The sequence below is a fragment of the Electrona antarctica genome (assembly GCF_951216825.1).
Source record: "Electrona antarctica genome assembly, chromosome: 9".
Classification (NCBI taxonomy): Eukaryota; Metazoa; Chordata; class Actinopteri; order Myctophiformes; family Myctophidae; genus Electrona; species Electrona antarctica.
Window position 1 is genome coordinate 21596955 of NC_136790.1, and position 15715 is coordinate 21612669.

General features: G+C 46.3%; 1 protein-coding gene across 2 annotated transcripts in view; it reads left to right on the plus strand.

Moving 5' to 3' along the window:
- Positions 1-343: 343 nt before the first annotated feature.
- Positions 344-15715, plus strand: part of rassf5 (Ras association domain family member 5) — a 59859-nt gene continuing 44487 nt past the window's right edge. For both annotated transcript variants that reach the window (XM_079510163.1, XM_079510164.1), the window contains exon 1: positions 344-1416. In XM_079510163.1, coding sequence (XP_079366289.1) covers positions 480-1416 — 937 coding nt within the window. In that variant the 5' untranslated portion in view covers positions 344-479. The remainder of the gene's footprint in view (positions 1417-15715) is intronic.

The following is a 15715-nucleotide window of genomic DNA, read 5'->3' on the forward strand; positions in this document are numbered from 1 at the left end:
AAAAACACAAGTTTTATGTTAAAAGGTTAAAGCTCTATTCTGATAGGCTACTCATTGTTAGAATAGAGTGCACGTTTCTCTAGCTCTTAGTTTAATAATACATATAAAATACATCTTCAGGTGTGTTGTCAATTTCATCCAATCAGGAGAGTTCCCTTGTTAATCCTGTATGTATGTAACATTATATGAGTTCAAATCTGCATTTTGGGCGCCGCGCGACACCGTTTTAATGGCGAAGTACAACTCCTCCAAGTGTGCGCTGTCGCTTTAAGAGAACGCGCCCTTGGCATTTAAACGCTGTCTCATTGATCCTCTGCGTCACTAGGAGCACTCCTACTACACATGCTGGACTGGAGTGGAGTTTACAGTCAAAGCACGGACTAGTACAGACTGAGACATAACACACACACACACATTAACACACAACACAACACACATAGGCTACTAACACACACATATTCTAAGGGGAAGGGCACACAATGGCGTCTGTGAGTGTGGTGGGTCCTGCGGGTCCAGGTCCACATGAGCACCGGGCTGGGTCCGAACCGCCACCGCTGCTGTTCTTCAAAGTGACGGCGAGCGGCGGCGTTAGGAAGAAACCTTCCACCCGGGAGAAGATGATGTTCAGGCAGAACGAGTGTGAGCCGAGAACAACCAGCACCACCACCACCACGGAGCAGCTACCAGGAGGAGCTCCTGCTCCACAGAGGAACAACCAGAATAACCCGCGGCTTGCTACTGCTGGTGGTGGTACGTCTCCTCCCGGGAGAGGAGCGAGAGACGCGGCGGTGACAGGAGGAGGGATGCCCAGTGGCAGCTCCACCACCGCCACCACCGGGACGGACGGGCGCGGGGCTCTGTATCTGCCCGCTCATGCGCCACGTAGCCCGGCCAGCCAGGGCGCGGAGGACCGCTGCGGGACCACCGCGGGAGTCTCGGACTGCAACAGCAACTGCGTCGACTGCTGTGACTCCAACCTGAACGCAGCGGGAGGAGGAGGAGGTCGGGAGACGAGGAAGACTTCTTCTTCACCCAAGGGGACATTAGTGGCCAATGTCATGCCAAGTGCGTCGGGTGCCAACAATGGACACGATAATAGAGCGCAGCGGGAAGCCGTCGCACCGAGCGGGAGGCAGCAGCACGCCGCGTCCCCTCCTCAGCCTAACGGCCAGCGGGGTGCCAGCGGTGCCAGGCTCACGCAGGGCAGGACGGGGGTGGTCCGGTACGCGCGGACCGAGCGGCCCCGCCTGGAGGCCTGGTCCATATTCCCGCTGCTGCAGAACGGCGAGCCCGACCCGCGGGTGCGCGCCGAGAGCGGCGAGGGACACCGGTTCGAGCCCAAGCTGCCCGTGGCGCAGGAGGACTGGTGCGACGTGTGCAGCCGCCAGATCCCCGCACGGGCGCTCAAGTGTCGAAGTAAGTGTACTTTCTTGGATATCATATATAGTATAGCTAGCCTATTGCTGCACTGGTTCTCAACGTGAGGTTCCGGACCTTGGAGGGACCAAGCCAGGCGTCCGAATTGGCCCCTGTTATTAAAGGGAATTTGGTTCCTCCATTTGTCCACTCTCAAGAGTTAAATGAACGCTAAGCATTTTACAGTGTATAGGTCTGAAGGTCACATTATAAATTGGCATCAAACAGGACTCTGTGGTCTACTAATGCATGATCAAAAAACTGAGGGTCCTTGAAATTAACCAATGAGTTACTCTGCTCAGTGCTCACCCATATAGTTGAGCGGAGTTCCTCAGGGCTCTAACCTAGGCTACTATAGTGTCTTTTCTGTTTTCTGTTATTGTGATTAAAGCTTTTGCAGAAATCAGCAGATCTGCAAGCTCACAGCGCGTGCGTCGTATATTCTCTGCGAAAGCTTTCCCCACAATAAGGATGCCATGGGGTTGAAGTGGTTAGAAGATGCTGAGACTCCTTTCCCCTTCTCTCTAAAGGGGTGATCAGGGTAATTACAGCTCTGCTGTAATGATGACAGACAGAGAGGAGTCATCATCTTACACAGTGATGATGATGACAGTTACTTGTTGTTCTCCTATAGAACTAGTCCTTGGTGCAAAAGATGTCTGCCTGTTTGTTATGCTGTGTGTAGTTCAGTTCAGTTTCATTCCTTCTTTGTTTGTTTCCTCCTTTGTTCGAAATGTCCCAGGGGTGGACTGTACATACTCTACATGTTTTGCAACATAATGGCCCAAGAGTGTGTGTGTGTGTGTGTGTGTGTGTGTGTGTGTGTGTGTGTGTGTGTGTGTGTGTGTGTGTGTGTGTGTGTGTGTGTGTGTGTGTGTGTGTGTGTGTGTGTGTGTGTGTGTGTGTGTGTGCTTAAGAAGCACAGTCAGAGTGGAGCAGTTGGTTAGAACAGTGAACGCTGTATTAATAAAATGTGTTAATACAGCATCGCAACACATTTAATTACTTTATCCGTTTATACCGTGGCTATAAAATTGTTCAAAAATAGCAGATGTACAGAAAGCTCAAAGCGTGTTGCGATTGCGATGCAGCGCGCTGCAAGCTTGTACAGAATGTACATCCATTTATTTTAGATCAAATATTTTCCCTGGCACAAAACCCTTTTCAAATGGTTGGGGTCTGACTGCTGCAAAGAAAAACATATGGATTTGGTCCGGGGGTCCTTGACATGAAAATGTTTTAGAACCACTGGGTTTAACCCTTTTAGGCCTGACGTCTTCTAAATTCTGACAGTTTTCTGAAATACCTATGTTTCTGTATCAGTGGTGCTCAATATTTCATGTCAAGGACCCCAAAAAGTAATGTAATTGGCCACCGACCCCCATCTGAAAATATGTTGTTCCAGGGACCTCCCCAGAAGCAAAGATTTGAGTTTAAAACTCGCTCTGTAACAATATATATTCAAAGATTTCAGGCACATTTTCACGATTTTTCAAAAATAGCGGACCTACAAGCTCTGAGCTATGAGCTTGTAGATCTGCTATTTTTCAATAGCTAAAGCATAACATAATGCTAACACCAAAAGGGGTTCCTGCCCAAAATGGGTTTAAAGCGTGACATTCGCTGGGCTCCAGTGGTGATGGAGCCAAAACGCTTCCATGGAAACCACATTATCTGTCCCTGCCAGCATCATCACCTCCCAGAGAGCCTCGCTAGACTGTCACAGTGATTTGCAGCCATACGGTCCTGTGAAACACACAGATAGTTTAGTGGTGCTCTGTGTATACTGTGTATAGGACAGATTTATAATACAAAAAACCTCCTATATCCATCTTTTAACGTTTCGTGTTTCTTCGCAAATTAACGCCCTGCCCCTACTTGTATCATACAGTGTTACGCAAAAGCGTTGATGCTTTTACGTTGTGCTACTCAACAGTAGCACATCCACGACCGCAAGGCAAGCTCGAAAATCGAAATGTGGTGCGACGTGATGCATTTTGAGCTTGTAGATCCGCTGCTTTTGCTATATTTGAATTTGAATCCTGAAAAGTAACAGTTTTGGACCTTATGAGGTTTCCACCCGACAGAGACGATAGAACTTAAACCCTAAAGTAACAGCTTGGCCTCAGCCCATATCTGAAAGAGAAACATCTGCTGTCATGTGTTTAAAGTACTGCTTCTCAAAGTGGGGTCCGGGTTACCCTCAGAGATCCCTGAGAGGGTTCTAGGGGGTCCCCAGTCAGAATGACTTTTAAAAACACTTGAGCCACATCTTATGGTTGTCCCTGAGCCTGGACCCTGACACAAAAGTGTTTTTTGCGCACAGTTTTCTGCAGCCAAATCTGTACCGCAGACTGTTCGGGTCCTTGACATGGAAGTGTTTGAGAACAACTGATTTGAATTAAAGTGTTCCAAACTGTGCAATGTGTAAGAAATGGTGCACCAATGACTCTGGGGAAAAAGATTGGTTTGTGTCTTATTTTGATTTGGATCTAAAATTCTTTGTGTTGATGACCTACTTACAACAAGGCAACAATGGGGCACTGCATAAAGTAATTCTACGCAATATTGTAATGAATACAGTAGCTGATGCAGTATCGACTGTATGTCTTTGTGTTGTGTTCTGGCCACGTGTTCACGCATCTCACACACACAACCATTGAGAGAGCTGCCGGAATGGTGATAAGATACTCCCATGTGCATTGTTATGTTGTGGGACGCGGAGAATATGTTGGACCGAGTCAGTTTGACCCGGTTGACTGTCAATGTGTGTTTGTTCTGGCTAAGATGCACAGACACTTCCCTTAGTGCTGCTGGAAACATTGAGCTCAGCCCTGCAGAGTGTGTGTGTGTGTGTGTGTGTGTGTGTGTGTGTGTGTGTGTGTGTGTGTGTGTGTGTGTGTGTGTGTGTGTGTGTGTGTGTGTGTGTGTGTGTGTGTGTGTGTGTGTGTGTGTGTGTGTGTGTGTGTGTGTGTGTGTGTGTGTGTGTGTGTGTGTGTGTGTGTGTGTGTGTGTGTGTGTGTGTGTGTGTGTGTGTCTTTGTTTGCGCCTGTGCTTGTGTTCTTATGTGTCTCCATGCGTGCTGTGCACATGCACAATCCTGTGTGTATGTGTGTGTGAGAGAGAGAGAGAAGGAACGAGAGGAAGAAAGCCAGTGAATGCTGAGCTGGCAGCGTGTCAGCAGTGCTCTGTCATGGGGAGGCTCTGCCACTGCAGAACACTGCATGATGATAAAAAAACGAAGGAAAGGAGGCATGGAAAGAAAAGAAAGGACGAGATGTGAAGAACATAGCAGACAAAGAAGATCAGTAACATTATAGCAGACAAAGAAGACCAGGAAGAGAGAGAGAGACTGGTGGTGGAGGAAATGGAAAGAGAGAGCGAGAGAGGGAGGATTATTATATGTGGCTATATGACACAGCACCAGGAAATACATTTTACATTTTTGCAAACTAGAGTCTAGGGCCTGATTCACAAAGCTGTTTACGCCTATATTTTGGGTGTAAAGGAATTTTCCAAACTTCCCACGTTAGTAGTCTGATTCAATAATCTCTTTTTGTCTGTGAACTTTGCGAAGGGACACTCTTTCTCAAGTCTGCTCAGATGCAGACTTACAGTACATGGGACCAAAGCTGTATGTCATTAGAATTCCTTATTCTACTAACATGGGAAGTTTGGAATATTCTTTACACCCAAAATATGGGTCTTAACAACTTAGCCCTATAGAGCGTAAGCATGATAGAAACGAGGGAGGGAGGGAGGATAGAGTGTAAGCAATAAGCATGATAGAAACGAGGGAGGGAGGGCGAGGGGGAGAGAGAGAGAGAGGGAGAGAGAGAGAGAGAGACTGAGACTGCATGGCAGGGACATCTAATTTAATGTGCTATCAGCAGAAACTCAGCTGTTAGAAAAGTGATTAATGGAGCACTAGTGTACTGCACACATGCATGCCATGTCCACACGCAAACACACAAATATACGCATACACAAGCACTTTTTTTTAACCAGTCACGTTTTCCCTCAGGACCCTCGCCTCTACAGAAGGTTATGGAGGTCGAGTTGGCCTTTCTCTGTGTGGAAGGAGGAATACCGTACTCGGGAGCAGTGGTCGTTCTCGTCCCCCAGGGGTCCTTGGAGGGGGGGGTCCCCAGCTACATGATTGATAGTTAGTTAGTAACCAAATGGACCCTTACAGGTCTTTAGTGTGTACGCATTAGGATTACATAGTAGATTCGAGTCCCAGGGGTTCAGGGGTCGACATTAAGGCTTGTCCCACTTGTCATCTTCAAGGACATGCAAGTATATTAAAAAGGTACTTGTCCGGCCTGGGCCGTGGCTCAGCGGTGCAGGCACCTTGGCCGGTAGTCCGAGTCTGGCAGTGTGCCGCGGGTTCGACTCCCGTTCCCGACGGCCTTCACTGCATGTCACCCCCCCCATCTCTCTCCCCCATTTCCTGTCAGCATACTGTCTTGTCCCTCTATAAAAAAAATATTAAATAAAGGCGAAAGCCGCAAAAAAATAATGTACTTGTCCGTCGGATAAGGTGAATTCTGAATTCTTGAATTCTCTGTGAGATAAACAATAAGATTTTTTGGGGGGGGTTGTGTGGCCTGAAAAGGTTGAGAAACCACTACTATACTACAATCCAGTCCTTTTATGTTGGAAAGCATTAGTAGTGTGTGGCGTACAGTTAGGCCACCACAAGAGAAGGAGGTAATAAGGAGCGTTCTCTGAGTTTCAGGGTATTTTGGGTTTGGGGCACAACAACCAAAGCTGCTCAAATAGAAACGGAGCCGGGGTTCACGGATCATAGCTGAAATAACACATCATTCAGGACACACACACACGCACACGCACAGATACACACACACACACACACACACACACACACACACACACACACACACACACGCTTCTTAAACTTCCTGCAGTTCAACTACACCCTGCAAATGACAGGGAGTGTGAGACGTAGGCTTTGCAACCATAACCCCCCCCCCCCCCCCCTCACACACACACACACACACACACACATACACACACACACACACACACACGCCACCCTGCAGTTCTCTGTCTTTCTCTTGTTCTATCCCTCCCTCTCTCCTCCCGTCTGTAATTCATCACCATCGGCGGTGTCTTTGCATCCACGCTGCCAGCATTGTTGGATATAGGATAGCCTGTGCTATAGAAAGAACCTCGTCCCCCGGGAGGGACCGTGGTTGCAGGGTAGCGTTGTGATGTGGCGCCGAGCCTCCACAGTGGAATCTCTCGCTCCAGCCAAGACGCTTGCCGTAACTCTCCTAACAAGTCTCATTTAAGACATCATTGAACGACCGTGTCAGTCACTCTGTGATTTACTTGATTCCCCACTGAAAGAAACGCTTTTCAGCTGGAGATGTTCGTAATGTATTCCGTTGGATCGTTCGTTTTGCTTCAACTTCAAGTATATAGAGCGTAGGCACATGCATAAAGTGAATGGCAAATCCAGTGGCAAAGTGAGTTTAACATTGTTTAACGTTGTTTAATGCAATCAGATAGGACTTTTCTGTTTGGATGTATGGGCTGTCAAGGCCAGAATGAAAGTATTTTTTTTTTTGCCACTCGGTAGGTGTACCTGCATAACTTCCAGGTTTGATGATGATCACGCGCATACCGCATACCCTTGTCACTTCTCAAGTTTACAGGTGAGACGGAGTGGGTGAAATTATTTTCAGTACAAGCTCCCAGCGATTAATCTAGTCATTAGAATGGAGAAGAAAAAGGAAAAAGTTAAATAGGAAAAAAATATAAAACATATTTGAGGTTGTGCATCGTGCATGCTCAAAATAAATACAAATCTTGCGCCAAGAGACATCATTCAGCAGCAGATATCAAACATTGAAGTGTATAGTACACAGTACAGTAAGTGTCAAGTGATAGTGCCAGTGCAACGATGGTGTGTTATTCATGTGCAATTACAATTTAGCATTTAGTAGACGCTCTTATCCAGAGAGACAACAAGTGTGAGATCAGAATAGGCAGAGTAAGCATGAACTCTAAACCAGTGGTTCTCAAACGTTTTCATGTCAAGGACCCCTAAATCGACATGTATTAGCCTGCGGACCCCCATTTTAAAAGATATACCAGGGACCCCCATAAGAGAAGAATTTTATTACGGCTCTAGCAGTGATTCTCAACCATTTTCATTTCAAGCACCCCCAGTTTGAACTGCATTGGGCTACGGACCCCTCATTTAAAGGCATTTCTATCTCTGGGACCCCAATTTATATTGTAAAATCAATGTTAATTTAACTCTGAGAGTGTACAACAAACAATTAGACATCTGTCTAAACAACATGCTATCTAAGTAAATGTAATATTTGTGGTCAATAAAAAAACAAATCTAAGTAATAAGAACATGAGAACAGTAGGGATGTGGTCTAAAGAAAAGAATACCAGCCCTCACGTTATATCCTTTTAGGATTCTTGTTTTTTGTTTCGGTTTCCCCCAGCAGGCAACAACAACAGCAGAAATGGACGTTTCGGCCCGGAGGCCTTCTTCAACTAAATCTAAACCTCGTCTTTAGACAGAGACGTGCTGTCTGAACCATTCAGATACAATATATGCACTGTATGTCCGTACATCTTGTGCCTGTACTGTACGTCAAGCCTGAGGGCATACTGTCTAGTACTATAAGTGTGACAGACCAGATTGTCTACCTCTACCATGCAGCGCTCTCTCTCTCTGTTATTAATGGTCTGTTAGAGCCCCAATTATCGATTATTTTCTATCGATTTCTTGTATATGTTACAGTACAAGTGAGAACAATGGAACCCCCCGATCCATTGTTCTCACTTTTACTGTTTCTCCGCGCCCATTTTTCCGGCACCAGAGGCCGCGGCCGGGTTGGGGCCGGACCCCTCAAGGGAGACGAAATGCCCACTCGCCCCCTGGCCAACGTGGATAAACGGGTCATCGGGGGCTGGGGTGGCAATTGACGGCCGTCTGTGGGCCCGCGGGCGGCCTGTCTCCCGTTCGCCTTTTTTTCTTTTTTTTCAACCGGGCCTGCCCCTTCCCGTTCGGCACGCCAAACTCACCAAAAAAATTACTTTGTATTAAAATGGTGCTGTGCAAAACAGAGAATAGATCTGCCATTGTCTGTATTATTATAATTTATTTTAATAAAATAATATTAGAAATTTCTTTCTCACCCAAATTGATTGTTTTATTAAAATAGATGTATTAATATCGATTACTTTGACTAACTTTGGCACACCCCTACTTCTCATTCACCAGTTAATAACTCTGCTGCTCGCTGTAGGAAGGGAGAGAGCTAGAGGGAGGGAGAGAGGGGAGGAGAGAGAGGGAGGGAGGGGGGGAGGGAGCCTCCTAATCCCAGCCGCCGTGTGCGTCTCCTCCTGCCACGGGATTACGTTCTATAGGGTTGGCGTGGTGGTGGGTGGGATTACAGACTGGAAAGCATATAGAGTCAGACGTCAGATTAATATTTAATTCAATCTGTCAGAGAATCACGCTGTCTAGGAACCACTATGCAGAGACACTTGTGAGTCGCAGCAAGGCTCTCCGTTTTATTGAGTGATCAAATCAAAGCTTATCACATGCTGTATGTAATGTACTGTATGGGACATTATTATAGCAGAGAAAATGTGATTATGGATGAGAAGAGACTAGATGCTGCCGAACAGAAAATCATAATTAACAAAGGTCACAGCAGCTCTGAGGAATATTTATATATTTAAAGAGTTCTGTCTGTCTGTTATATACTCGTATTGAATATTGTTGGCGCTGTTGGGAAGAAACCTTGCATCTCTGCCTTTTTAGTTTTTCCATAAATTTATTTCATAACATTTTATTGATCATTTTATATATCATTGTGGCAGAAATAGCCACTCAAACTTCTTAAAAGAGTTGTTTGCCTATAAAGGCATGCCCAAAACAGGGACACGCCAGGTTTAAAGTGGTTGAGTGCATCTGTAACCAATGAAAAGTATTAACAAGAGCTTGTGACTAAATATTAACTACACTGGAGCCATTGGAATACGTGTTCTTTTTTTTCTATTTCCTGTAAAGTGAACCGTTTTGGGTTTCAGTCCCAACAGTGACAATATCTCTGTCTCTATCAGGTGGAAACCTCACCTCATATGTCCAACCTTGTTACTTTTCAGGATTCAAATAAAAAAACAGCAAAAGGAACAGATCTACAAGCTCAAAACATGTCGCTTTGTGCCGCATTCCGAGCTTGTGGATCTGCTACTTCAGATACTTTCGTGTGACGCTGTAGTATGATCAAGTAGGGCGTTAATGGACCAAAAAAACACAAAAAATACGGAGATATGAGGTTTCTGCCCCGACAGCAACGATATGAGTCTGTGAGAGAACCATGCAGACAAGGTGAACGCTCCAGAGGTCAGGAGAATGGCGTACATTTTGCAAACATTCAGCACAGCAGCAGTGCTGACGACCTCTGTATAACTGACCCCTGCCAGCTGCCATAGAGTCTGATGATGTTGTTGACTCAGCACGATTAAACAAAGACAAACAATGAGTTGTTGAGAGATATCTGTTATTACTGCGTCGTGTAGGAGCTCTCTGTCTTTCTCTCTCTGTCTTTTTCTGTCTGTCTCTCTCTGTGTCTGTCTTTTCTGTCTCTCTCTGTCTCCCCCCCCCCCCCCTTTCTGTCTCTGCCTGTGTCTCTCTCGCTGTCACTCGCTGTCTGACAGCTTCTCTCTCTCTCTCTCTCTCTCTCTCTCTCTCTCTCTCTCTCTCTCTCTCTCTCTCTCTTTCTCTCTCTCTGTCTCTCTGTCTCCCCCCTCTTTTTCTCTGTCTCTCTCTGTCTTTTTCTGTCTGTCTCTCTCTGTCTCTCCCCCCTCTGTACAGTATGTCTCTCTCTGTGTCTCTCGCTGTCACTCTGTCTGACAGTCTCTCTCTCTCTCCCCCTCGGTCTCTCATGGGTACACACAGATTAGGGGTCGTGTGCTGGTCACTGTAGTCACTGGAGAAAACAGGGAGAAACTCACTGCACACACGTACACATGCACACATGCACGCACACATGCACGCACGCACACACACACAGTTAAACTCAGCCATGCCCTAAAGGCATTCCTGTAGAATGTTATTACTCTTTGAACCCATGGTGTCCTTCATATGTACACCAATTTATTCTACCCCCCACCACTCTCACACACACACACACACACACACACACACACACACACACACACACACCAACGACATCACCCCCACCTCCTCAGTCCATATATATACAGTACAGGCCTTGTCCTCGTCCTGCAGTAGGAAAAGAACCTCCTCAGCAGCAGTTCCACAGACCTTCTCAAAGCTCCATTCACATGGTCTGCCGTGGAGGGAGTACAACCGTGTTAAATGATTTAAAACCTCTCCTGAATTCTCATTCATACTTTTGAGTATGAATGAGTAGTACAGTTTTAACTATTAGACACACAAACCGCTGGAGTGAGATCGCTGCCAAATGTCTCGTGCACACTGTCGTGTCAGGAGGCCAAAGAAGTGCTTGCATGGCATAGATGGTTGTCACCTATAGTTTTATTTGTGAGGGGCACTATAGCCCCTCCAATGCATGGCATGTAATATGGCAGTAATGTTTGTTTGGAGCACCTGTAAACGGAATGGTAGGCAAGTCTATTTTAATTTGTTTAGGGCAGCAGTTAAGACATTTAGGCCTGAAAAAACGTTCGCTCTGAAAGAATATATATTCAAAGATGTGTGCCGCATTTTCACGATTTTTCAAAATATATATTTTTCAATAGCTAAAGTATAACATAATGCTTAGTTAAAACACCAAAAGGGGTTCCCATTCAGAATGGGTTAAACAAACATTGACAACGTGAGACGTCACATTGTGGCCGATATAAATACAGTGGGCGCCCCTCACTTCACACAAGTGTGATTTATTTAACTTTAATCATGTCGATTGGGGGCTGGGATTGGGCTGAAACATACAGCCCAAATTTGGACAGTACCTTATATAATCCTGTGGGGGGGGGGAATTACATTTTCATCTCCATCCAGCTGATGGCTGCTCAGATGGTCATGAATGATGAGTCCTCGGGGGAGAGCAGTGGTTAAGTATCTTGCTCAGGGACACTTTGACACATATAGAGGGCAAGCCAGGAGGCCAATACGTGACCTTCTGATTTCCAGACTACCAAACTAGGGCTGTTGTATGATTACAAATTTAAGTTGACGATGAATTGCCACACAAATAATTGCTTAACGATTCAATTGTGGTTTTTGTATTGAACATTGGAACGTTACAATTTGTATTTCTGTTGGCCTTTTAGGCTTCGTAATGACAAATTGGACAGGCAGATGTGACACATAACTATGCAAAGAAATCACTGACACATTTCAAAAATCTTGCCAAAAAATATACAAAATAGCGGAAATAGTTTTGATTGATTGATTGAATAGTTTATTATACATTAATGTAAAAACAGCAACAGAGTACAGTCAAACACTTAGTCCAAAAGGGGTAGCACCAAAATAAGTCGTGACATGTTGTAAACTTGTAGATCAACTATTGTAGATCTGCTATTTTTTTTTAAATGTTTGAAAATGTATGGACTTTTTTCAACGTGGAAACGATAGATGATTATGCAAAAACATTTTTGATTATCTCAAATAATTGCGATTAGGCGATTACGTAATAATTGTGTCAGGCCTACTACCAACTAAGTGTTCGATAACACCAGAAATAATTCATAAAAGCTGAGTGCATGTAAGGTGTGGATCTGTAAGAGCTAGTTTTGCAGACAACACAATGCCTCACAGTACAAATCCAATCATGCAAGAGCAGAAAAACTGTTATTACAAATTTGCAATTATGACAAATTAATTGCAATTATTTATCTCAAATAATTTCAATCCAGGGATCATGTAATAATAATAATTATCAAAGGCTTTTTAATTGTCACATGACATTGTTTGACCTTGATGGCTAATGCAGTGCAAATCCCAGAGTGTTAAGTTAACTCTGAAAGTGTAAAAATGGACCCTTGCTGTTTTTTTTCATCACACTTTTGTAAAGATTTTAATTCATACTCCAGATTCAACTGTGTACAGTAGCAGTGCCAGTAAGCAGCAGATTGTGCAGAACAAGGTGATTATCTTTTCAGGAGGGGGTGTGTGTGTGTGTGTGTGTGTGTGTGTGTGTGTGTGTGTGTGTGTGTGTGTGTGTGTGTGTGTGTGTGTGTGTGTGTGTGTGTGTGTGTGTGTGTGTGTGTGTGTGTGTGTGTGTGTGTGTGTGTGTGTGTGTGTGTGTGTGTGTGTGTGTGTGTGCACACCTGCAGTGATGAATGTCTGCTAGAACGGTGGGGAATCTCTAGTTATATTTAGAACGGCCCTTGCCTGGGCGGATAGTGATACAACTGCAGAGATGGAGAGAGAGACCCTGAGAGGAACAGGAGAGAGAGAGGCTGTATATATGGTTGTTGTTGGGTAGAAACCTCTAATCTCCATATTCTAACTTTTTGTGTTTTTTTTTTGAGTGGTGCAAACCACTCCAACAACCAGCTTTGTCTGTATCTATGTTTGTGTCTATGTATGTGTGTACCTGTACGTGTGTGTACCTGTACGTGGGACCCAAAAAAATGAGCATGGACATTACGTCAGACCACAGCTGATCAGGCTATATAAGACCTTGCACCACTCAGTTCACACGGGTGTGATTTTTTATAAATGACTGCCGCAACTTGATCGTACTTCAGCCGAGCGTCACACGGAAGCATCAAAAGTAGCAGATTGTGATGCGTTTTGAGCTTGTAGATCTGCATATGTCAATCTTTTGATACTTTTGAATTTGAATCCCGAAAAGTAACAGTTTTGGATAGAGGTGCTCCGGTCAGGTTTTTTGGGACCGACCACGATCACCAATTGTTTTTCTCACGATCGGCCGATACGAATCTTGCGCGTAAAGGGCAAAATTTGAATATATACTATATATCTGATTGACTTTTATGTCACTTAAATGGTATAAAAGTTTGTAAAGTTTATAACAGTACAGTACAGTACAGTACAGTACAGTACAGTACAGTACAGTACAGTACAGTACAGTACAGTACAGTACAGTACAGTACATCTTTGCACAGACATCTCTACCGGTGGTTTTTCATTCATACACACAAACAAACATATAGCCATTATGCGTACGCATATTGGTACACACACACACACACACACACACACACACACACACATACACGCCCATGCAGGCACATTATGCCTATAAATGTAGCGATTATACAGTGGTGGGAGAAGGTGTGATTTGACTTTTTTTCCCCCTTCTTTTTTAATAACTCATCAGCCTCCCTATCATGGTTTTTCATAATGATTATGTCACAAAGGGGTGTGTGTGCGCGTGCATAAGGGGTGTGTGTGCGCGTGCATGTGTGTAATTGATGTAGTGTGCCTAAGAACAGTTAAAGAAGTAGGGCAGCAGAAATCCCAGCAGCCCCTCTCTCTCTTTGACACAGTGCATATTAATAACCAACTGACAGTATATCACCAACACATGCGTGTCCGCCCGTACAGACACACACGCACACACACACACACAAGCACACACGCACGCACACACACAGCTGGTGTGATGCAAGTCATTTAGGCCAATAGGATTTCTCGGCACCTCGGAGCGACGAATGATTCACTTCCCATCACCAACCTGGGCTGTGAGGAGGAGCAGGATTGATTCCTAGGGCTACCAAGGACAGAGAGGAGAGTGCAAGGCTCTACGGGAAGTTAAGACGCGGCACTGCAGTTCTCTGTGACGTTGCTGCCCCTCTCCTATACGGACCGATCCCTCTCTCTCTCTCTCTCTCTCTCTCACTCACTCACTGCATGTCTGTCCTCGCTCGGACACTGTGAGCGATGAAAGGCGTCCCCCTCATCATGCAGGAAGGACGGAGGGACGGGAGGTTATAGGAGCCGGACGGCGACACAGCGGGGGACAGAGGAGGGACAGTGAGGAGGAGCGGCAGTGCGTTGGTTTGGTGTCGATGGGGTCTCTGTCTCTTTAAGCCGCGCTGTTTGTTGCTGCAGAGTGTGTGGGTGCTGCAGTATATAGAAACACAGAGAGAGAGAGCGGAGAGAGAGAGAGAACGAATGAGAGAGAGAGAGGAGAGGATGGGGAATCATTTGACAGCGGCAGTCAGAGGAGTGAGTGAACGGCTCAACAAGAGGAGGGACAGCTAGAGAGAGAGAGTGTGTCGGGGGGCTTATGTGCACAGGTTAGTTGAGAGGGGGAGAGAGAGGGGGACAGGTGACAACAGGGGAGTCGTTGAGTGAAGGGCTACAGGTGGAGGGGTGGCAGAGCGCGCGGAGAGGGGGCTGTTTGCTCGGAGCGTGGCACCGGTGGCAGAGTGGCTCCGCTGGGATGGCCGTGCGGCGGGGGGACACTGGGGGGGCTGGCGCTGGGGCAGCCCCCAGCGGGACAGGGGCAGGAGAGCCAGCAGCGCCAGCAGCGAGAGCTACGCGCTCCGGACGGCGCCGGCCGGATGGAGCCACCACCACTCTCCGACCATGCCACAGATAGCGCCCCCCAGAGGTCGGGGGTCAGAGGAGGAGGAGGAGGAGGAGGCAGGCGGGACGGCTGAATCACGCGTGTTCTTCAGCCAGGTGTGTCTGCGTCTGGAGGAGGGCGATTCGGAGGATGGCGAGGACGGGGCAGAGGCGGCGGTGAGTGGCGCCTGTTTTGGGCAGGTGTCCCGGCGACTGGGCCGCCTGCTGAAGAGGCTGCCCAAGTCTCGCTCCTGGAGCGAAGGCCTCCGCATCCTCCGGAGAACATCCTCCAGTGGATCACTGATCACCGCCTCAGGTGAGGAGGACGAGGAGGAGGAGGAGGAGGGGAGAGAGGAGAGGAGGAATAAACAAAGAAAAGAGGTGGCATTTTTAAGAGAAGGGTCATTAATTAATTGGTAATAAACAGACGGATATGAAATGGTTTCAAGAAGAGCAATTATGATGGAAAGAGTTGATAGGGAGAAGTGATGAATACAGCTGGGCTGGCTATATGAGGCCGGTTGTGGACCAAATTATTTGAGCATTGTGTGCGTCTGTCTGTCTGTCTGTCTGTCTTCAATCAATGGCCTCAACCCCTGCAACTCATTGTCTGTGTACCCCCTCCCTCTGTCTGTCCCCCCCTGTATAGCCAGTAGGGCTGATCTATCCTTTTGTGTGTGTTTGTGTTGCCCTGTGTATACCTATAATGCATTGTTCTTTTGTGCCCTCAGCATTTATGGCCTTTTACTCATGTGTTGACGT